The sequence below is a fragment of the Hippopotamus amphibius genome, chromosome 12 (assembly GCF_030028045.1).
Source record: "Hippopotamus amphibius kiboko isolate mHipAmp2 chromosome 12, mHipAmp2.hap2, whole genome shotgun sequence".
Taxonomy (NCBI): domain Eukaryota; kingdom Metazoa; phylum Chordata; class Mammalia; order Artiodactyla; family Hippopotamidae; genus Hippopotamus; species Hippopotamus amphibius.
In genome coordinates this window covers 49,709,464-49,732,445 of record NC_080197.1, presented here as the reverse complement: position 1 = coordinate 49,732,445, position 22,982 = coordinate 49,709,464, and the positions used below count along the sequence as shown (strand labels likewise).

General features: G+C 44.3%; 1 protein-coding gene across 2 annotated transcripts in view; it reads right to left on the bottom strand.

The window, feature by feature from the left end:
• Nucleotides 1-22,982, bottom strand: part of SLC23A2 (solute carrier family 23 member 2) — a 128,605-nt gene that overhangs the window by 26,389 nt on the left and 79,234 nt on the right. For both annotated transcript variants that reach the window (XM_057702317.1, XM_057702316.1), the window contains 5 exons: nucleotides 19,661-19,777; nucleotides 17,485-17,642; nucleotides 3,540-3,628; nucleotides 2,453-2,523; nucleotides 1,362-1,543 (listed from right to left, as the gene is read on the bottom strand). In XM_057702317.1, the coding sequence (XP_057558300.1) occupies nucleotides 1,362-1,543; nucleotides 2,453-2,523; nucleotides 3,540-3,628; nucleotides 17,485-17,642; nucleotides 19,661-19,777 (617 nt within the window). The remainder of the gene's footprint in view (nucleotides 1-1,361; nucleotides 1,544-2,452; nucleotides 2,524-3,539; nucleotides 3,629-17,484; nucleotides 17,643-19,660; nucleotides 19,778-22,982) is intronic.

Here is a 22,982-nt window from a genome sequence, read left to right as displayed (position 1 = left end):
AGTTATTTACAATAGTGTCCTCTTGCTCCTAAGTGGTTTGGGGGTTTTGTTCACTCTTTTATTATTGGTTCCTAAAGTTTACTGCATGACAGTAAATACAATTTCTCCTTTTTGGAACTTACTGCATTTCACCGAGTGAACATGCTTACATGCCTTCTACACACCCACCCTGGTATGGAAATACTGACAACCTTCGGTGAAATGAGAAAATTAAGAACACAGGATGATATTTTCCTATACCTTAATTTATAATGATATATGAATTACAATTATGCAAGGATTCGCTTTATTTGTAAACCATGTTCTAACACAGAGAGGCAGAATCAAGTGTTACGGGTTAAATTCCCGTCAGACTATTTGGGTTTTGAAAACCATCCTGGCCATTTACTAGCTCTGTGACCCTAGGCAACTAACTTTGCTTCTTTGTCCCTTGATTTCTTTAGCTGTGAAACAGGGATAACACTGGTACCTACCTTGATTTATAATATATACAACCAGTGGTATGCAAAGCACTGATGTACAGACTCAATAAGTACTGCTTGTTATTGAATAATTACAGGATATTTCACAAAGCAAAACAAAAACAACTAGAAAGCCTCTTGTGTTGTTAATTTTTTTTAGAAATTTTACTGACTGGTAAAATTCTAGAGTCTAGGAACCATTTGTGTATGATATGGCCAACTCTTACACACGCTCTACAGATAAACGCAGAGAATTTGGGTTCTATCTGTGGTGTACAGAATTCTGTGGTGTACAGAATTCTGTGGCTCTAATAATCAATCATATAAAGTCCCGGATGTCTTTACTGACATCACTGAAAAAGGTGTAACTGACATCTTTAATGAACTTCAAGTACTGGCACTGACTGGCAGAGCTTGGGCAGGAGTAACAGCCTCCTGACAGGTGTGCAGAGCCGTCTGACCTGGGAGCCACACACCTCCTGCAGTGTCTCTGTCTCCTGCCAGTCTGGAAGCATTTCTGAGTCTCATCTAAAGGATTCAGCTTCTTGGTATTCCAACTCACATGTACTTGCCATGACCTCAAATGTCAAGAGCTGGTAGTGCTACCGTCTTACTCCCTTCCCAAAGTATAAAACCTTACAACACCCTCCATCCCCCTCCCCCCGCCCTCTGCCACACACACACACCACTGCCAAATCTGTCTTTGGAATAACTTGACCTCATGTCACTTCAATAATTCCTTGGCACGAAGCAAATAAGGTTTAAACTATCAGACTAATCTTACTTGAAGTGTCTCCTAAAGTTTGTATCAATGTTCAAAACATTCAAAGAGGCTGCCCCTCAGTGCTGGGAAGAGGGGAGTATTTACTGTCCACTCCTGAGTGATCTGGGAACACTTACAGCATGGCAATGCCCCAGTGCTTCCCTGCTCTCTCTCCTGCTGCCTGGAAACCAGAAAGGCCGATGAGGGCCACTGTGGGTGTGATGGTCAGGGGTCCGATGTACTTCAGCAGAGCCCCAGGCAGGCCTAGGAGGCCGATGACCACTTCTATCAGTGAGGACATGATGATGGCTCCCTGGATCTGGGGCAAGAGAGACACAGACATGAGAGCAAGCTGCTTACACATCACACACTCCAAAGTCACCTGCAACCCCAACTGAGAATTCTCTAAGGCACCAAGTTATTATATAACAGGCATGACATAGCTGGAAAATTCCTGGCAAACCCCAAAAGAAACCAGTGACTAGGACCTAGCAAACTTAAGGATAACATGACTGATGGAAAAGTATTATAGAAATGTGCATTGGACACAAAGTTGGTTTGCCTATTCCACTGGTTAAGACAGACACATTTAAGACACAATATTCACAACCAGACTCAGAGGAACAAGGCAGTACAAAGATTCTTGACTTTAAAAAAGTGAGCCCCTTGCAGGACATTTAAAAGATTGTGTTATTGACAAAAATTCTGAAGGGATGTTTCGATTGTGCAGAATGGCCTTATCTGTGTTAGTTCTGAACTAATGGTGAATGATCTCTTAGGCTTTGGAAGATCTGGATAAACTGTCAGCCATTCTTCATATCTAAGGACTCCCGTGCCCTGTTCTATTCAAGCGCACTGAAGCAGACAAGTGTCTTTGGTTCCTTCCACCAATGCAGGCACACACTGAGGCCAGAATAAATAGTTCTGCAACCTATCGACTCTGTGCCTCCTTCCAAAGGGAGCCATTATGCTGGAGGGTTGTAAGCGGACAGGTCTGTGGGCACGTAGGAGAAAAGGAGAAAGAAGGACTGAAAAGAGGGCAAGAAACAACACTGTCTGGCCCACAAGGCATCTCTGCTTTATTTTATAGTGATGCCATCTAAACTTAGTTTAACAATAGAAACGAACATGAACAGAAAAAGGAAAAGAGAGCCCAGTGCAGCAACTGCGCTTTACTGCACACACCTGACACTGAGAATGAGAAGCACAAAGGGCGCTTATTTGTTACCTCGCGTATCCGGGGGTACCAGATGTGTTCTGTGTGCAACAGCTCCGTTGTTCCATTGGCAACCGAAACATCTTGAAAACAAAAACAAAGACAAAATTTTTTCTTGGAGGGACACTGATGTTTCATGGGACATTTTTATTTTTCTCTTTTTAAGAAGAATTTCCTCCCTGTTCTAAGCATATTTGTATAAATACCCATCTGTAAAATTTAAGTTACAACAGTATGGCGTATCATACTGAAAGGTGGATTCCCATTAATTTAACCAAATTTACTCATCAACAAGAGCTCCCAGCTTCTCAAAAGCTGACTGAACTGGTGATACACATTGCTGGTCCCAGTCTCATACAAAGACCAAGCTTTTCAAGCAGCTCATTGAAATGCCCAATAGCAAGGTTGCCTGACTGAGGTTTTAAAAACCTAGATAAAAGAGGTCCTTTTCCTGTTCCTAAATCAATTCAGTGGTCACAAAGTAACTCCTAGGAGCAAGGAAGGAAATGAGGGCTAGAAAACTTTGCTCCTAGAACCTAAAAATTTAACAGTATTTTGAGAGTATGACAGGTCTATCTAATTTCCTCAAATCCCCCATCTGATCTCTTCCTGACCTTACTGGGTTATTTAAGGATCTTTGCAATCACTATGAGGAGGATGGGAGGGGGAATGAAAGTCATCTGCAGAAAACCAAAGCAGCCAGATCCTTAAAAAGCAGAGATGTTTCAGAGAAGGGATGCTGATGTAGCAAAGAGAGTGATTACTGGTGGTTCATAAAATCCACTGAAAGAAAGAGGCAGAAAAATACCACAAATATTTTTCTATTCTGTTCCCATATTTATGAATTTCATTAGCACAGAGAAATGAGGTCCTTTTTCTGATCCTTGCTTGCTTTGGGGTTAGGGATGAACAAGTGGATAGAGAGAGAGAGACAGAAACACGACCCACAGATTGGAGCATTCTAGGCTGTTTGTTGGTTGTGTGTTCTGTGCCTGATTCCGGAAAGGGTTTAACACTGCTGGGGGCAGCACGTCCAGGCCTCCCTTCTATCACCTGCATTAAGGACCCCAATGACATATGCGGAAATAACTGCAATTACCTGTGGTGTTACATTTCCATTTATCTAAAGACAGGATGGCTCGAGCAGGGGCCAGAAATGCAAAAGCACTGGCCTGAAACAGGGGTAACCTAAAAGAAACGAGACCAAAACCATGATCACGGCATCAGGAACTACCGAGGTAGTTCACTATTTGACAGCTTAACAGTCTTTTCCATAGACAAACAGCACATGAGTAAATGCAGGCACACCTGGAAGAAAGAGCCCCAGTCTGCAAAGATCTCCTCTGCCACGCAGCCAGGGACGCTGGCTTCTCCGTCCTCCCCTCCTGCCACTCTCCCCAGACAGCCCCAGGGTGTGCCCTGGGGGAGCTCTGTGGTCAGTGTCAGCACCCCAACACCAGCCCCTGCCATCACCGCCTTTCCCCTTGGGGGTGGTGGATGCAGGCATCTCGGTGTCTCTCCCCTGCTGAGCTTGTGAGCTCCTTATTAAACATTGGTGTACATCTTCTATTTTACCATCCTCCTCCTCTTCTTCCTCTTCCCTTTCAAATTCTTATTGGTTATCATGGAAAAAAATCTATCTCCCCCTGTCGTTCCATTTTGTAAGACAAAAACCACCCTAAATTACTGAGAATACACATTAAAATCATGTTAGCTATCTATCTATTGAGGAAAAGGAAAACTGTAAGTTACAAATCAACAGTAGGTATAATATTCTGCTTAATTATAAAAAGTACTCAGAAGTGCTCGAACCCTTATTCCTACAGGACCTGGAAAGCCTGCAGACTCTGTTAAGTTTCCTGCCTACATTGTCAAACTGAAGGCAGAGATTCTTGAGTACCATCAATCAATTACATCTTAGATACTCCATGTTGACTTTATGAGTCCTGCTGCTACTCAATCCAGAAGATTTTGTCATTTATTATTAGAGATGTATAGTGAGCTAACATGGGAACTCAATCACTGTCTTTAACATTACTCTGGGGGTAAAATACGAAACTAGCTCCTTTGGGTTTGCAGGGCTGGAACTCCCAGATGTTCAGATCACTCTTAAATACTCCTGAGCAGCCTTGAATCAGTGTCCTGGCCAGCAGGACAGGAACCCAGCATGCTCTCTTCTAAGCTGACAGCCTGTCCTGCACTGAGTGATACAATAACTGGACTGAGAAACAGTGGCTCAGAGCTGGTACACACTACTCTGAGCTACATGAGGATTAAGATTCTTTCATTCTCCTGGCCATTTTAATCCTGCAATGAAATCAGTTGAGAGTAGGCAGGATGCTGGCTTTAAGACACAGAGGCAGGCTGCACAGTACAAACCAGAAGCAATGCTAGTGGCCACTCCCAAGGGCATGCCCTCCACAACCATCCATTACCAATCACCTGGTGGAGGGGCCTGGCGCATAGTACCATCAAAAGTGGAAGTGAAGGGCCCCTGAAGTGGGAACGGATAGCAAAGGGAAAACACTGCTTGATTTACAAAAATTCCTAAAGCACGACTTTTCAGAAATGTACTCAAAGGGTAAAGGGAGGTCAGCATCTAATCAGGAATAGATGCTACTTCAAATGGTCCAAACAGCATCTGTTTTACTTTCATTTCATATTTAAAGCAATGTAATGTGGATTGCATTTAGAAATTTTATCCTTAGGACCACTGCAATCAAGCCTGCATTGGTGACTCACTGGGTGTGGGAAAGTGAAGACTGCCTCTGGATTCCACTCCTGGTGACATGAGCCTCAGTCTGAACCTGACCACTGCCTGGGCACCTTTCAAGGCAAGCATTTTATGGCTTTCACCATGGTCTTGAGAGCACTGCTGCAAAGAAGCTCACTCATTTTCACACAACCAAGACCCTGGGTTCCCTTGAAAGTGGGTGCTAACAGAAAATCCCCACATGTGCTGCCCCAGACAAAGCCTCTCAAGATGACCTGGTAAAAGATGCACGTGCTGGCTTATGTACTCACTACATAGCCACACACACTGCCTGCCACAAGCAGTCCTGGCTGAGAGCAAGCAGCCGCCTTACAGCCAGTGAGTGTCGCAGCAATGCAGCATGGTCTCCACCAGTGACAGCATAAATCAGTGGCTGGACTGCAATACTCTTGGGGAAAGCTGCAGCAGGAGCATGTTACTTTATTAAACAAGAGCTTCCCTGAACCCAAATCAACAGCCAACTTTCCAAGAAAGAGATCTGAAGATGATAAAGCACTTGATATTCGCATCCGATAAAGTGGCTTTTCTGGCACTTCCCCAGCATCAAGCTGGTCCGTGCCTAGGGCTCTGCACTCACACCGTCATCTAAACCTTGGATCCCTGGGCTCTTCAAGCAGACAGGACTGCCTGCTCTTTTATCTTGTACTGGCAAGGAAACACGTTTAAACTGTGCTTTTCTTTACACAAGAGGTTGGCAAACTGGCCTGTGAGCCAAATCTGGCAAACCACCTGTTTGCGTGAGTAAAGTTTCACTGGGACACTGCCACCCTCACTCATTCACAAGTTGTCTGCACCTGTGTTTATGCTTCAGTGGTGGAGCTGAATAGTTACAACAGAGAACACAGAGCCTAAGATATTCACTGCTTATCACTCTACAGAGACAATGTTGCCAACCTTGACTACAGGGAAAGTGTATCTTAAATATGTGAGGATACCCAAAAAATGGATTTTTGCTGATGGAAGTTTTTAAAGTTAATATTGTTGCTAGATGTCATTCAGAAAAATCCCTGAGAGGATAGTCACCCTTGTAGTGGCACATTCCCATGTCAGGCTCTAGCCCCAGGACAGCAGAAGAACCTAACCAGCCCCAGACGAGCTCTTACTTTGTACAAAATCCTGCTGGAGGTGCCTCATTTCCTCCTCGGTGTCCAGGTAACCTGAATCCATTACCCAGCCTAGCCTCTCACCAGCACTTCACACGCCTGCACTCCAGGCAGGCGGTCTGTGTTCTTGCCTTTGATGCTTGCTCATCTCGTGTCAATTCATTTCTAATGCTCCATTTCTAGTCAACATTTAAGGCACACAGAATACACCTCCTCCTCCAGGAATTATTCTCAGCTCTCCTTAGGATTTGTAATGTGTTCCCCTACAACTTAGGACTTTCTGGCCATGACTTCTGCAAGTTACTCCCCAAGTCACCAGGAAACTGCTTCATGACTCCCTGGGGCTGCTGGTTAAAAATGAAAATTTCTGCATCTTACCCAGTCCTAGCTAATCAGAGTCTCAGGTGGACTCCCTGAATCTGCATTTTGAATAATCACTTCTGGGTGAGGCTGAGGCACCAGGCAACAAAGACTGACAACCCCTACACCAGATGAAGGGATTTATCATTTTGGTCACTTGATAAACATTTCTTGGGTGTCTGCTTGACACAGGCATGATTATACACAGATATGATAATGAAAAAACTACCCCTGTGTCCATATGCAAGAGGTTAGTATTAGTAGTTCAGGCCAAGAGAAGAGCAGGTGCAAATGAGAGCCACACAACAGACCCAGAAATCCTCAAAGAATTGCAGACACTTTACTGTGGGTGGGAATTGACGTGCAGAAGCTCAGAGGGGACCAGACAGCAAATGCCTTGCAATCTTCCTGCAGGCAAGGAGAACTGCTAAAGAACCTTGCTCAGAAATGACCACTTTTGGGGGGAAATGGAAAAGCTGACCTTAACCCCAAAACTACTCTCAAGGCATTCTGTCAGGTTGTGACATGGCCCCCATTTGTGGTTTTTGTTTCACTGACCCTACCCATTCCCGTGGTGCCGGCTCGGATGACCAGCCTGTCCAGGTCAGGTCTCCACATGTACCTTGGCCCCTACGGACTCCCTGCACAGCACTGAAGCATCTGTGCTGGCGAGCTCCCTGCTGCCAACCTGCTCACCACCCCAAGGGGCTAGCACCGCCTGACAGTAGGAACTGAGCCTGTTTACCCACCACTGGACCCCCAGCGCCAACTTTCACTCAGTAATTAATGAACTGAAGGTACTATTTACAAATATCCTTCGAGAGGAATTTTATTAGACTAGAAATAAAAGGTTAAGTCTTTCTGCCATGTTGATTTTAACTGCATATTTGGGGGAGGACTTCTTTTTAAGATTAAAAGCACTGGGTAGAGAGAGTAGAGCTGAACGTGCATGTGTTTTCAAGGTAAAAGCAGACAACTCCCCTGGCCCAGGGTCTGGCAACCCTCCACAGTGCCATCGGGGACAGGCTCTAAGAAGGTTAAAGGCAACAGTCCTATGAGCAGCACCATGAAGGGGCGGGGTGCATCTGCCCATAACTAAACCACTTAGTGAAAATGAATAAAATAAACACATAATTCATCAGCACAGAGAGTATGCTCTGTGCTTGGCTTCCTCCATCTACCAAGAAAGCGATCAAATTGGTACAAAACCTTTCATCACCAAGTAAACCTTTACTTGAATCTAAACTGCATACAGGGACTTCCTTGGTGGCCCAGTGGTTAAGCCTGTGAGCTCCCAATGCAGAGAGCCCAGGTTCAACCCCGGTCAGAGAACTAGATCCCACACATTGCAACTAAGAGCCCGCATGCTGCAACTTGGAAAAAAAAAAAGATCTTCATGCCGCAACTAAAGATCTCGCATGCGGCAACTAAAGATCTCGCATGCGGCAACAAAGATCCTGCACGCCACAACTAAGACCCGGCGCAGCCAAATAAATAAATACTTTAAAAACAAAACAAAACTGCAGCACAATTTTAAAATGTAAGGCAATTTTGGCCTTAAGGAGCCATAGCTTCAATACTGAATATGCCATCAGGGGTGTGGTCCTAAGTGCATTTAAAGAAAAGCAAAACATGTGTCAAAGAAAATTCTTTTCTTAATTGGTAACATTTCCCTATTGTTTATATATGCATGTACACATCAGCTGGACTGCTGCAAAGTAGCTTGTAGGCGTGGTATCCTTTACCCAAACACTTTAGCAGGCATGCTTGAGAATAAACATCCTGGGGACTTTCTAGGTGGTGCAGTGGTTAAGAATCCACCTGCCAGTGCAGGGGACACGGGTTCGATTCCTGTTCTAGGAAGATTCCACGTGCCGCGGAGCTACTGAAGCCCTCACGCCACAACTACTAAGCCTGCGTGCCACAACTACTGAAGCCCATGCACCTAGAGCCCGTGCAATGAGGAGCCTGTGAACCACAATGAAGAGCAGCCCCTGCTCACCACAACTAGAGAAAGCCTGTGTGCAGCGACAAAGACCCAATGCAGCCAATAAATAAACACATTTATTTTTTATTTTTTTTTTAAAAAGAATAAACATCCTCCCACATCATCACCTCCCTGTTATCACACCCAAGAAAGGTGACATTAATTTTAATAACATGGTCTAATAGTTAGGCCATACTTAAATTTCTCTGTTTATAAAAGTGCTTATATCCAATCAGAGTTCCTAAACTGCATTTGGTTACCATGTGTCATGTTCAGAGCCACGCTAAACATTTCTGGCAAGGAGACTGCTCAGGTGTCATAAACTTCTTACAGCCTCACATCAGGAGGCCTTTCACATCAGGCTGCCCATGAGGTAGGAAAGCTTGGTCAGGGTAGTCACTGCTGGAACTCTCCATTTTAAAAGTACCTTTTCCCCTTGCAATGAATGAATTATCTATAAGGTGATTCTTAGATTGTGCAAATATTATAGTCTCACTAGCTTATTAACATTCTTACAAAGTGAGCTTAAAAATTATGATTTCTTAATTTTATCATTCCATCCAAATTTATTAGTGTCTTTTTGTAAAGAAGAGCTTCCTTTTTGTCCAACTTTTTTTTTTTTTGACACCACCTAGACACATGGATTCACTTTTTATTCAGTTTAATAATACACTTCCATGACTATTCCTTTTAATAATTAAATTGTCCCAAACTTGTCTAAAGCTGCACGGTTCCAGAATTACACCAATGTCACTAACAAGACTACTACGTTTAAGATTTGTATTTTTTTTCTTAGAATATATCCCATTCAGAGTGTGCAAAGTACTATGTTCTAAAGTCTGTGAATTAACTCTTTCTCCATGTGGCCAGCAATTTGACTTAAAGTTAGGTTCACTTGTTTCTGTTTGTATTCAATTTTAGGGTTTGCGTTTCTTCATCCTTTTAAATTTTATGTTTTGAATATGTTGAACATTTTATAGTTTAAAAATCAAACCATATAAAGAGATATACCAGGAAAATCTCAGTTCCATTCCTATCCCCTCCACCCCCCAAATCTCATTTTTCCATCACTAACCATTTTTATTAACTTCTAACTTATTTCTTCAAACACATACACTCTTTTGCAACTTGTTTTCCCACATATCCTGGGACTTTCTTATTCTTACTCAGGGCTGCACAGTAGTTCACTGTGGGATGTAGACAGTCTCCTACAGGTGGGTATTTAAGTTGTGTTAACTATTTTGCCATTACAAACTACATAACAATAAAAGAAAACTTTCTGTATTCATTTTGCACTTGTGGAACTATACCTTCAGGGTGAGTTTCTATAGGTCAGGTTGCCGGATCAAATAGTAAATGCACATATACGCGCGATACTGCTACACTCCTCTCCATGGGGACTGAACTATCTTCACTCTTGACAGCAGTGTGTAACAAAGCCTGTTCTCCCCACAGGTCTGCCATCAGAGTGGCTTGTCAAAATTATTTTTTGTCACTCTGACAAAGGAGACAAATGGTATCTCAGGGTAGCTTTAGTTTGTATTTCTCTTATTATAAAGTCAATTTGATATTTTCATATGATGAAGGGCCATTATATAGCTTTTTATGTAGCTATTCATGTCTTTTGTCTTTTTTTCTATACAATTTTTGGTATTTTTAACTTTGATTTTTAAGAGTTCTTTCTATATTAGAGATATTAGCACTTATATGTTACAAATATTTTCTCCAGTTTGTCATTTTTGTCTGTTTATAGTTTATTTACACAATGCAAAGCTTAAAATTTTTTAAACACTTACTGGCATCAAATTTATCATCCTTTTATTGTCTCTGGAGTTTGAGTCCTAGTTTAAAAGTCTTTCCCTACTTCTAGTTACAAAGGAATTCACCCTTGTTTTTATTCTAATACTTATATAGTTTCACATTTCTTACATTTGGATCCCTAATCCATTGAGTTGACTCAAAGAAAATTCTTCATTAAAGGCAACTCTAACCTTTATCTTCAAGCCCATGATATTCTGGTTTTACACATACATATCAAAATTACATGAGCTATCTCAGTCAGCACTTCCAATTAGACACACACCTAGGGAACCTCAGTAGGAGGCAGCCCACTGGCCCCTCTCCCAGATCCCAGCAGGAGGCTTCGTCCGGACAGAGCACAGGCATTTAGGAGGGCTGTTTGGGTACAATTTTGATAACCTCTTCAAGCATGACAGTTATCAACCATTTCAGGTCAAAAGTCTGTTTTAGTACTTAAAGATCTAGCCAGTCACAGAGACATATGAGGGACATCTCTGGCATGTGGCAATGCTCTCTCTGTTGACTGTGGTGGTGATTAAGTGACTGTACACGCGGGTAAAAACCCACCTAACTACGCACACGAGAAAGGGCAAATTTTCCTGTATGTCAATTAACCATCAATAGATACAACTTAAAAAAATTATGTATATAAAGTGTCTTTCTGGGACAGAAATGGAGGGAGGATGATAACATATTCCTTAAAATACTAGAGTTATGTTAAATAGTTATAAAAAACACAAAATTTAAAAAAAAGAAAAGAGCTTCCCTCTGAGGATTTGCCACGAGGCCCTATCCTCTGCTCCTGTGTGGTGCTGCTTTATCCCTGTACAGCTTTTGCCAGGCGGTCACCTGCCTGAAAAAGAAGGATGAAAGGGAGAACCAGCGGGCCATGAGGAAGAAGATGAGCATTTTGGAACAGTGGAAACATACGGGCCAAGTAAGATGTGACAGACTGTGGGAAACGAACTTCATTAACCCCACCTATACTACGCGGACTTCGTCTCCTAGTCTCCAGGAGCATCAGAAATATTAGCAAACAGAGAAACAGCATGTTACCTGAAGGGAGGGACCACCCAGAAAAGTTAGAGTTGAAGGAGTCCACCTACACCGCGTGGCCGAGGAGCACACCAACCCCGGCCGTGTCATCGAGGACATGCTGTTCCACTGGCACCCCAGCCTTGACCCTGCACCCCATTTGCCTCACCCCTACCTACCCTTCCAGAGGGTCCCCTAAAATAATGAGCACCAACAGGCAAGTGTGGGCAGATGCCAGGCGTTATCTTACTTGATGCTAACAATTTTATTCTTAGTACCATTTATAGAGGAGGGAAAGGGGCTTTGAGACCAGGCAACCTGCCCAAAGCCACACGGCTGGTAAACGGTAGAATGGGAGTGACCCACCTCTAAAGCCAAAGCCCCTCGATATAGCTGGTGAGAGGAGCCAGGCAAAGCGCTCTGCTTCCTCCAAGGTCACTACCTCCAGGTTCTCACTGGCTCCCATGTTTTTAATGTAGTACCTAAAATTCTTTGAGTTAAATCGTGATTTTTTTTTTTTTACATGGGGGCAGGAAAAACCTACAGCTTAACGTGACAGGGTGACTGTCATCTACATAGTAATCTCAGCAAAAATGTTCACCCTGAATCAGCCAGGCCTTTGGCTCCATCTCCCAGTTTACAACAAGCAGAGGGATCATGGAACAAATCAAACACCACCACAAGGACACAATCAGACATACCCAGACCATGGGATGCTCAAGGCCACAACTTGCCTGGACCCTTTAGAAAGAGGATGATGTGGAAGAAAAATGCAGGGACTGCTTAGCACCAGACCACAGAAACACAAACGAAAGCACCACGTGAACTTGACTGGATCCTGGTTCAGAGAGGTGGAGGGAAGAGCCATGAAAGATATTTCAGGGACAACTGGGGAAATTAAATACAGACTGCATATTGGATGATATGCCTTGATGTTCTCAGGTGTGGAGAAGGATTACACAGGAGACCCTCATTCCTAGGAGAGTGTTTAGGGGTGAGGCATCGTCACACTGCCTGCAACTCTCAAGTAATTCAAAAGATTGCACATCCACCCCCATGCATACACAGAAAAAGAATGTGGGGGGAAATCCCAGTCTCCCCTACCCCAATCTAAGCACTGCATCTCTCCATTCTTCTCAATTTTATCAACAGTTAAGAGTTCTGAGGCTGCATCTCTCCATTCTTCTCAATTTTATCAACAGTTAAGAGTTCTAAGCCTCAGACTTGAGACCTTGAAGTGTCCTGGGGCTGCCGCCTATACCTAGTGAGTATTCAGTACGTACAGAACCCAGAAGCCAAAGAGATGGAAGACAGGGCAGCTGTCTCCTGGGGGCAGACAACGCTGTTGGAGGCCAGGCTGCTGCACCGGCTACAGTGACTCTCTTAGCGAAAACTCTACCTTTTCTCAGCAAAGGAACGTTCTATGCATCTACAGCAAGACTGTTATGGCCAGGAGAGGCTCTCAAGGAAGGGGCCACCCCACCTTCAATTTTTCCATTTGCTGGAGAGTTGAGAGTAAGGCCTCCAAGAGACACCTGGAACAAAAGGCTGGAGGTGGTCCCCAAACACAGCACCTGCACACCTCAGGGAAGGTCGGACAAGGTCAGTGTGCTGCACAAGGGGCAGGGTCCGCCCTAGAGGGCCCTCCTTCACCCCAGCTATGTACTAACACCCGCAGTCAAGGGTGGGGACTCGGGGAAGCTCAGAGCTGCCACCAAGGCTTGGTCTCTGATGGAAAAGACAGGGGCAGCCAAGGTGATGCATTAACTGAGTCCTCCCCAAAGCCAGGGAGGCATGGCTGCTGCCAGCTGGCTAACATCCAAGTTAGCGGACTCTGAACCCTGCCCCTGCTCTTGGGATTTTAAAGGCTTTGTACTAAATCCTGGAAACAGCCCAAGGGGAAGGTTTGATTGAAATCAACCAGAATGAGAACTGCTAAAACCTCACTCGAGGGCACTCAACAATAAAGACCTTGCTGAACGCAAAGTGCAGGGGATCGAAGTCCAAGGACAGAAGGAGAAGGAAAAGGTCAGACGGGAGGAAGGGGATGGAAGAGGCAGCTGTCTCAGAAACCACCCATTTCCAACAGGCAGAGGCTCTGGGAAGCACTAGAGCCACAGAAGTCACACCACTGGGGCCGAGACACATGACTGCATCTCAAAACAAGTCACGATCTCTGGAGGAAAGGGAACCATGTTCATGCCAGGGCAGACGTGTGGTGAAGGAAGGAGGGTCTGCAGCACACGCTGCATCAGACACACTTTCCGTGGCCTTAGCCAGCCCAGCCTGTGGAAAACGTGCCCCCAAAGGAGTATTTATGACGCAGCTTCTTAAAGCTGGCATTCTGAACTCATGTTCAGGTTTGCAAAGGCACACGTCTGTTTCACACTCACTTTCTCAATATCGACTTTGGCTGTTTTTATGGAATGAAACAGCTTTCCAGAAACAGCACACCACTCTTCCCCAGACAGAGGTCCCATGGGAAACACAGGGCAGGGATGCCCTGGCCACGGCCCCGAAGATGGGATACTTACACTTCCTTCCTCTGCTCCAGACCTCACAACACAGCCCCAGCCCTCACAGGTACAGACCACGGCCTATCTCTATGTCCCGTGTACCCACTACATTCAGCGCAAGGTAGCACTGGGTACTCAACAGGTGTTAGACAAACACACGAAGAAACAGACAGAACTCAGACACACATGGCAAACCACTCAGAGCTGGAAAAGTTTGAAAATCTGTCCTAGAAATTATGAAAGCTGAACATCAAAAGTTTTGCCTTCTGCAGCTCTCCACCCAAGGAAATGAGTGTGAACTGCAAACAAACACCAACCAACATGCACAGGCCGTCTGCAATCCTTATGGCTGTGATACTGGGAATAAACCCCACTCGTGGCCACATCAGCCTTTCTTTCCCACTGCCTCACCCTTATGTTCCCTCTGCCCCAACTGCTTTATCTGTTTGTTGGATCCTGCTGTGATCAGGAAGTAAATGCACAAGTCTGTTAAGATGATAACTCACTGTGTTAGCAAGTAGCAGAATTAAAAGGCTTTTCATATTATTCACTCTATAACTTCCCAAATGTATTTTAGGAAGAAGCTTATAATAATCTACAAAAATACAATGATGGCAAATGTCATCCACAGGACATTTAGGAAGAGCCTCCTGTCATTTTCACAAAGGAAACTGGGAGCTGAGGAGTCTTCCGTCCAGAGCCATAACACCGGCACTTTCACTTCCGGGGGGGGGAGCAAATGGGGAAGAAATTATCATTTTCCGTGCAGCATCAGCTGAGGCTTTACTGGGAGCTGTAAATTCTGGCTGCCCATGCGGTTACAGCTTATCACTACAATATTCAACAACTTGATCTTAACACTGGCAATGCTGCTGCTCTGACTTTGGCAGGTCCCCTGGAACAGACCCAGGGATGCTCAACTCTGACCCTGTCCTGAGTAAGTGCTGGGTGTCTTAGTACCAGGGGTGGGTCCCCACTCTGCTGAGGTCTGAGTGCCAGCTCTGCTCTGCTGGAAATAATAGGGGAGGGGGGTATTTGGCCACTCCTGAGATCTCTGCTCTTCTTTTACGCAACCCACAGGAAACCTGGGGCAAAGGTGTGAGAGGTGATTCAGCTGGAAGGGGTGGCCCTGCCCCTGAAGGAGCACAGCAGAAGGAGGGGAAGATGGGGAAAGAGGAATTAGAGCTTTAACAGAAAAGGGTGAAGGACAGGGAGACGTGGAGGAAAGGGGAGATGGGACACACAAATACACGGATACAGCACACAACCCCAGAGGCGGCGACCAGCCAGGCAGCAGGGCCTGCCTCTCCCCTTCCTCACCCTCCGGGTAAGTTTACCTTCACACAGCAGGCCTCAAATCCATGCTGCACAAAACCAAAAAGAATGTATCAGCGACAGCTTGAGGCTTTGTGGAGCTGGATGCCAGGCCACTGAGTGCCTTCTCACCGTTCCCTACTAGATGAGAGCTGAAGGCAAGGAAGGCAAGGACCCCAGGCAAAAAAAAGGTGCTGTCAGCACAAAGAGGGGAGCAGAGTGAAGGTGAACTGACCCCTCTTTCCCCACCTCCCCTCCTTCCACTTCAAGGGGAGGGGGGGAGGAGGGGGAAGGAAGTAAATTGCACTGACCCAGGCTGCTCTGTTTAGGTCTCTTGTGCCCCAACGACGGGCAAGAGGGCCCTCCTGTAACCGAAAGCACTCACGGCAAGTTACCCCAAGCTCTCCCTACTATGACACCATTAGGGACTGTGCCTGCACAGCCAGGCTCAGCTGTCAGTCAGGACCAGCCCCTCTGATATGAGACCAGGGCAGAGCTGCACCTGGTACCTGCTGTACCACAGTGAACATGTCTTTCATTCCCTCTTCAAGTCAACCAACAATTCTCAACGAGAAGCACTGTCCAAATTTATAGATGGTTTGTGCTACAAGTTCCCTGATGAGCTTGCTGTTTAGAAAAGAATATTTTCCCAGAGAACCAGTGCCCTGTGTACAAGGTATGGCCCTTGAGTCGGCCAATAAAAGCTTTCTGATCTGTTCCAGCTTTAAAATACAGAATCTTGTATGCTGTATCAAAAGAATGAAAGACGCTGCCAGTCAAATCTCACTACCTGGACTCTAAGAGATGTGCCTGAACACATCTCCTTCCCTAACAGCTCAACAGCACCTTGTCTTTTCCTCTGGGGGGCCTAAGAAGGGGGAGGTAAGGGATTGTCTCAGCATGGTGACTACAGGCAGTCCTGCAGGGGGTGAGGTTTTTAGAACTTCAAGAGCTAGCCAGCCCTCTCAGCCTTCCTCCCATCAGCTGACCTGCTAGGGAGCTGCTGTATCCCTTCTGAGGACATTGCTTATGCCGCCAACCAGGGTGCCCGAACCCCGTTCTTCCCATATTCTCCCGTCCCCCTAGGGAAAGGTCACCCTGAGGATCCATGATTCCCAAGCTGCCTTCTTTGCCCTCTGCCTTTGCTCCCACTTCCCTAGCAGGGAAGGCAGACTGTCTGTAATGGAGTGAGAGACACTCTGCTGTCCTTCCCCTGAGGACAGTCCTGTCCCCACAGGCTCCACACCTTGAGCAGCACCCTAGGGTAAAGGTAAAGGCTGCATGTGAAGAGAGGGGACAGGAGGGGACAAAGCAAGGCTGCAGGAGGAGGTGAGACAGGACAGCTCTTCTCCTATCTATGGCAGCTCCGTACCCATTTAAGCTGAGGGCTGGGGATGCAGAGTGCAGCTCTGGCATCAGGAGGTAAACACGAATCAGCAAGAAAAGACACAAACGAAAAAGGACAAAGTGGAGTAAGAGCCACATCAGAAGAACATACACAAGATGCATGTGTGGAAAATGAGAGAGAACAATGGAGGCTCTGGGAAGTCAGGGATGCCTCATAGGAAGGAAGGGGCAAGTCAGGACTGGAGGACGGCAGGGCATACAAGCACAGGATGGCAACAGCAGGATGGGCTCGGGAGGAGCTCCCCCCGGGTGACTGCAGGGGAGGGGACTGCAGGGCTCAGGGACGGAGAACAAGGCCTACAGGGTTGGGCACATCTCAGTATTTTTAAATAGGGAGTAGGGCTGTAGCCTGGTAGCCCCCAGGAAGATACAAACATTGAAAGACGGCCCTGGGGTGGCACACACAGCGGGGCGGAGGAGAGTAGCCCTGCAGGCAGGGAAACCAACTGGGAACCTAGCAGAACACAGTCCAGGCCTGACCCTCAGGAATGGGGGCAGGGAGGGGGTACTGAGAGAAAACTTGCTCTGCCAGCTGGTGGGATGGAAGGAACTGCGAGTGAGTCTAGTTTCCAGCCTGCACAACTGGGTGGGAAGGGGTGCTCCCCACCTGGAGAAGAAAGATAGTAGGGCTGGAGGGAGGCAGGGCAAATGCCACCAGGACACACCTCCCCATACTACAGTCAGCCCTTCCAAGCAGCTGTAGGTGCCTTGTGGGTGTTTCATGTCCCCAGTTCCATCCCCAGTCTCACCTGCACCCAAAAGTGGTCTGCAGCAAGGTTGTGATTCCCACGCAGAAGAAGATGGTCCCGATGAGCTGGCTGGTGGCCCACTGGTCATACCCCACACACATGGCATCGGCCAGCAGAAAGGGCACCGCAATGGTGCCGCTGAAGCACGTCAGGTAGTGCTGCGGGTGCGGGGACACGGGGAAAGCAGTGAGCACTTCTTTGCATTTTTCCTGCTTTTACCCTAACTTTGCCCACCCCTCTGTCGTTTTTAAAAAGTAACACACATGAAGAATTTCTGTTTTTTTAGGTACACACTCTCATCATATGCCAAATCACCTCTCTTTTTTGGCACTTTTCCTTGTCATTACATTTTCTTGTCTTATTACTCACTTGTATTATTACTCACTACTTGTGTGAATCCAGGCCAGCACAAAGGAAGTCCTCAATACAAACACCGCTAATGTCTTACTTATATAATTCTTACTGGAAATATTTGCTTTTTCAAAATGCTTTCCGGCATCAATTGCTAAAACCATAGATAGGTCTTTCTCCTCTAATCTATTAACGTGAATTGTGTGGCACTGAACTGTTTTCGTTAGTCATGCTAGATTTTTCTTCTGGGATTGGATTTGCCAATATTTTACGCAGAATTTTACATCTATGTTCTTGAGATAATTCATCCATTTTTTTTTAATTCTTTCAGATCTGGGGATTAAAGTTACAAGCTTCATTGCACAAGGCGTTTTCTATCTTTTTCTATGGTCTGGCATTGTTTAACAACAATCAGGGAAGGGCTAAGGTCACAAAGTAGCTGTGGGAATCCTCCAGAAAGAGCGCCTCCCCCATTTCTTGTGCCCTGGCAGGACATTCCAGCCCTTACTGCTCACTTCCCTTCCTCCCAGAGGCTTGCCTGTTCAGTTCCTACTTCTGTTCTAAAAACTTCCTACTTATCTTCCCAGAAGTTTCCCATCTCTGCTCATGTTTGCCAAAATGTGCTGCTTGCAACCCGTAAAGCCCAACTGTGTAACACTAATAATGTCTGGTGAGGGGAACAGAACATACCCATCCAGGACTTCCCAGAGCTGCCCACAAGTTCAAGAGTGCTGTGCACTGTCAAGAAGGGCACGAGGGACACAGGTTTCCCAACCCGATCTGAACAGGGAAGACTACACTTCTAGAAACATCTATAATACAAACATTTCAAAAAACGAGCTTCCTGAACCTGGTTCGAGATACTTGGCCCTAGGGAAATTATTCACCAAGACCAGTCAGCTCCTTTGGTTATGTTTTCTTTATCAGATGCCTTTCTGTCGAGTTACTAAGTGCTCTGATACCTAAGATAGGGGAGGGGCCTGGAAACTGGACCAAAGCATCGGCTGTCAGCAGGTACAGTCCACCTCCAAGTGAATACACCTGTCTGGGTAATGGAACTGATTTTCTCAGCATGAACTGGTCATTCAATCTTAAAGTAAGAATAGAAAGTGAGACCTCAAATCCAAGGCAAACACAGCCCAGGGGCATGTATCTGGGCAAAGAGCCTTCTATGTCATTTTCTTTCTCCTAAAGCTCTACTTCAATCACAAGTGGGAAAAGAGCTGGGGGGGGACACCAAAGATGCAGGAGTCATGCATCAACTTGTATCACCTCTCACCCCATCCCTCCACTGCTCCCCTGGCAGCTTCCCTGCTCTGCTCCCACTGGAAATTGCAGCAGGCAAAGCAGACACCACCAAGGCAAAGTTTGCCTTCCTTTAAAAAACAAGACTGAAACCCCCACATTTATGTTCTAACCAACATAGCACTTCTCAGCGTCACCCATATTTCATGGCAGAACTGATGGTGACTGTGGACTGGGTAACTAGGGACGAGAGATGAACACTAACCCTTCTCTTCTCTATTCTTCTACCTTTCTTGTCCCTCTATTCTCCCCTTTCCACATATCTAAGATCTTTTTTCCTTCCTTACACGTCACTTCTCTTGCTTATTCCTTGAACATTTTCCTTCTTTCCTTCATTAACCTACTCCTGTTTTCTTCCTTTCACTGTTATGAAATTTATGTTAACAACGTCCATTCATCATTCTTAAGAGTAATTTATATTAAAGTGATCAATAAATAAAAAATAAAAATTGAATTTTAAATAATCCAGCCAGACAATTCAAGCATCTGCTGGTGGTTACATTCCAAAGGACCATCTTACCTGCAACCCCAAGAATATGCACAGGTACCACGGAGGAACGTCTTCTATGGTGTAAATCATGTCTGATCTCTGGGGGTCCAGACTGCCAGTGCTATCCAAGGTCTCAGCGAGAGAGCTCTGTAAGAGGGAGAAAAGAAGTTGTTTAATAAAAGCAAGGACTAAAGGTAACTCAGTACAGGCTACTGTTGCTGAAAAACAACTTTATAAAGTGGCTGTCACTCTCCTGTAAAGTTAAGCCTTGGTTGCCTTTGATGCAATGTCAAGCACACTCACTCTTGGGACAGTCTATCCTCAGAATTTGGTTCCCTTACCATCAACTCCTCCCTGAGCACCCCGCGTGCTCAGAGCAGGGGGTGCCCAGGCCTGGGGAGAAGCTCTGAGCAAGCTGGGTGCTCGGGGAGAAGCTGATGGCAAGGGAACTATCAACCCCCAAATCCTGCAAACCAATCAGACGCCCTGCTGCCTGCTGCTATCCTCATCCTTTAGGACACAAAAATGTCTTGTTTGAAGAATATGAATTGGAAACACCTCAGACTGAGGAATACTACGTGGGGTTCAATGCAAGCATGGACAGTGGGACCCTCATCTGCTTCCGGAAGCCAAAGCCAGGTTATGTTCCCACAGGAGGAGACAAGAGCATTCCCTTCTAGAGGAACTGATCAGCCTCAGAGATAAGACCCTGCCCTCCACACACCCTACAGTGACAAGACAGTGCTCCCTGTTCAGTGGAAAGGCCCACCAGTAGACAAACTTCATCTACACACAATGACCTCACAACCATATTTTTCACTGCCTCACATTCCTCCAAAAAAATAAGAGCCAAATAAACGAGGAAATAGGGTCCATGCAGTAGAGAGAAAACATACTGGGGGTGGGGAGGGAAGAAACCCATGTCTTCACAAAAATAAAAATATTTTGAACCTGGGAGGAAAGAGATACCATTTTTAAAGTTTTAATCAGTAAATAAAAACAAAAACAAACAATAAAAGAGATCTTAGAAACAAAATAGGAAAAAAAATTCAACAAAAGGATTGCAAGTCAAATATATGTGCCCAAGATAACAAAAAGACAAATATGGATAAGGAACAATAGCACTTTTTATGAAAGAAAACATAATATAGGAATGAAAGAAGTAAGAAAATTTCCAAGAACTAAAGGATATGCTTACAAATCAGAAAGATGCACTAAGTACCTAATAAATTAATGAATAAGGATCCAGATATTTTGAAAACTCAATAAAACAATCAATGTATTAAGAAATTTAAGGACAAAGGGAAATAAAATGTAAGTTGAAAGAATTTGGGCAGAAGGGAAAAAAAAGAAAAGTGAAAGTGGTATGAACACAAAAGGGAACGGACAACATGAAAAAAATGTAAGAGAAAAAAAGATCAGAGAGAAGTGATAGAGAAGGCAGACAGAGCAGATCCAAAAAATATGCAGAATTAGAGCCCCAAATAAGAAAACCAGAAGAAGAGACTAGAACAAAAAATAAAGATATAATTCAAGACAACATTCCTGAAGTAACAGGAGCCTTAAAGGTAAATACTGGAAGTGCCAGGAAAAACAGACTCAGAAGGTCAGCATCAAAACTTATGCTACGATTATTATAATAGGCTAGTCAGTAAAGCTACTGAATATCAAAGATAAATAAAGAATCCATAGGACAGGCAAAAAGATCAAGATACTGATTTAAAAATAAGACCAGCCTAAGTTCTCCACAGCCACATTCAACACCAGAAAACGCAAAAACAGCAAACTATAAGGTATGATTCAATTATTTTCTTAACTTTGTATTATATAATTTTTCAAACATATACAAAGGTAGAAGGAATATGAAATGCCTGCCCTATGTCTATCCCCAGCTCCAGCTTCAAAATTTATCAACCCTGTGTTCTTGTTTAATCTATTCTCCATCCCACTCCAACTTTATTGGGGTAAGAGGATGGATTATTTTAAACTGAATCCTCAAAACACATAAATCTGCCCATAAACACATATGTATGTCTCTTCAGCAGAAAAGGACTTTTAAAAAGGACCGAAACGCCATTACATACTAATCAAATTAAAAATTTCTTCATATCACCTAATACCCAATGCTTGTTAAAATTTTTTCATATTGTATCAAAACTTTGTTACAGCTGATTTATCTGAGTTAGGATCCAAACAATGTCCCAAGGATTTTACATCCAGCCGAACTCTCCTTCAAGCCTAAATGCTATAGACAAATTCTCATCCAAAACCATTCCCATAATCCAGCTCCTCTCTTGGAATCTACTACTGTAGTGTTACTTCTCTAACTTCAATGAACACATCAAATCACAGAGGAATTGTATGAAAATGAAAAATTCTGATTCATCAGGTCTCAGATGGGGCAGAGAGAGTCTGCATTTCTAACATGTGGGTAATGGTGTCAACGATGCTGGTGTACTATCTGCACTTTGAAGGTCAAGGGCCCAGAGTATGGACTGCAGCCAACCAAGAAATTACTGGGGAAACCAGCAGAAGGCTTGAGTCAAACTAACTGTAGAAATAAAACTAAAAATAGGGAGTAGGTTGCTGGAATATATAAATGTCATGTGCACCGAAAAGATACAATCGTTACAATTAACAAGACAGGGAAAAGGAAAAAGGCAAGCAGTAAATTAATCGTCATCTAATATAGCTAGAAGTCAAAGGATGATACTTAAAGCTGACAAATCAATTATAATGACAAGCATAAGTATTTCTGACCAAAATCAGACAGCAGAGGAGAGAAAGAGCAAAAGGAAGGAAGAAAAAACACTAATTTTGTTACTGTTCATGGTAGGAAAACTAGAAGACAATGACATAAAGGATTAAGTATACTGTTCTATAGTTATGATTATATAGGTGTTCCCCAGAATAAAGTTTTTAAATATTACAACTACACACACAAATAAAATAGATTCTTGTCATTACCACTAAATGTAAATAGGTTAAACTCAACTATTGAAAGAACAAGATTTTAAGACTTTCTCAAAGCAAAACAATTCTATGCTGTATATAAGTGTATACAATCACTAAAACAAAGTGATTCAGAAAGGTTGAAAAGAGTGAGCAAAGCTATACAAGAAAAATGCAAATAAAGTCTTATCTTCAAACAAGGCAGTATTCCAGCTAAAGAGCAATAACCAAGACAAATATGAGCACGTTTTAAATAATAAAAGGTACAATTCACCATAAAGATGTTATAAATATCTATGTACAAATAAGAGTGAGTCAATACTTATAAAGCAAAAAAATCTAAGAAATAATAGGAGAAATCTAAAAAATACCAGTAATGGGAAATTAATCTCTCAATTTA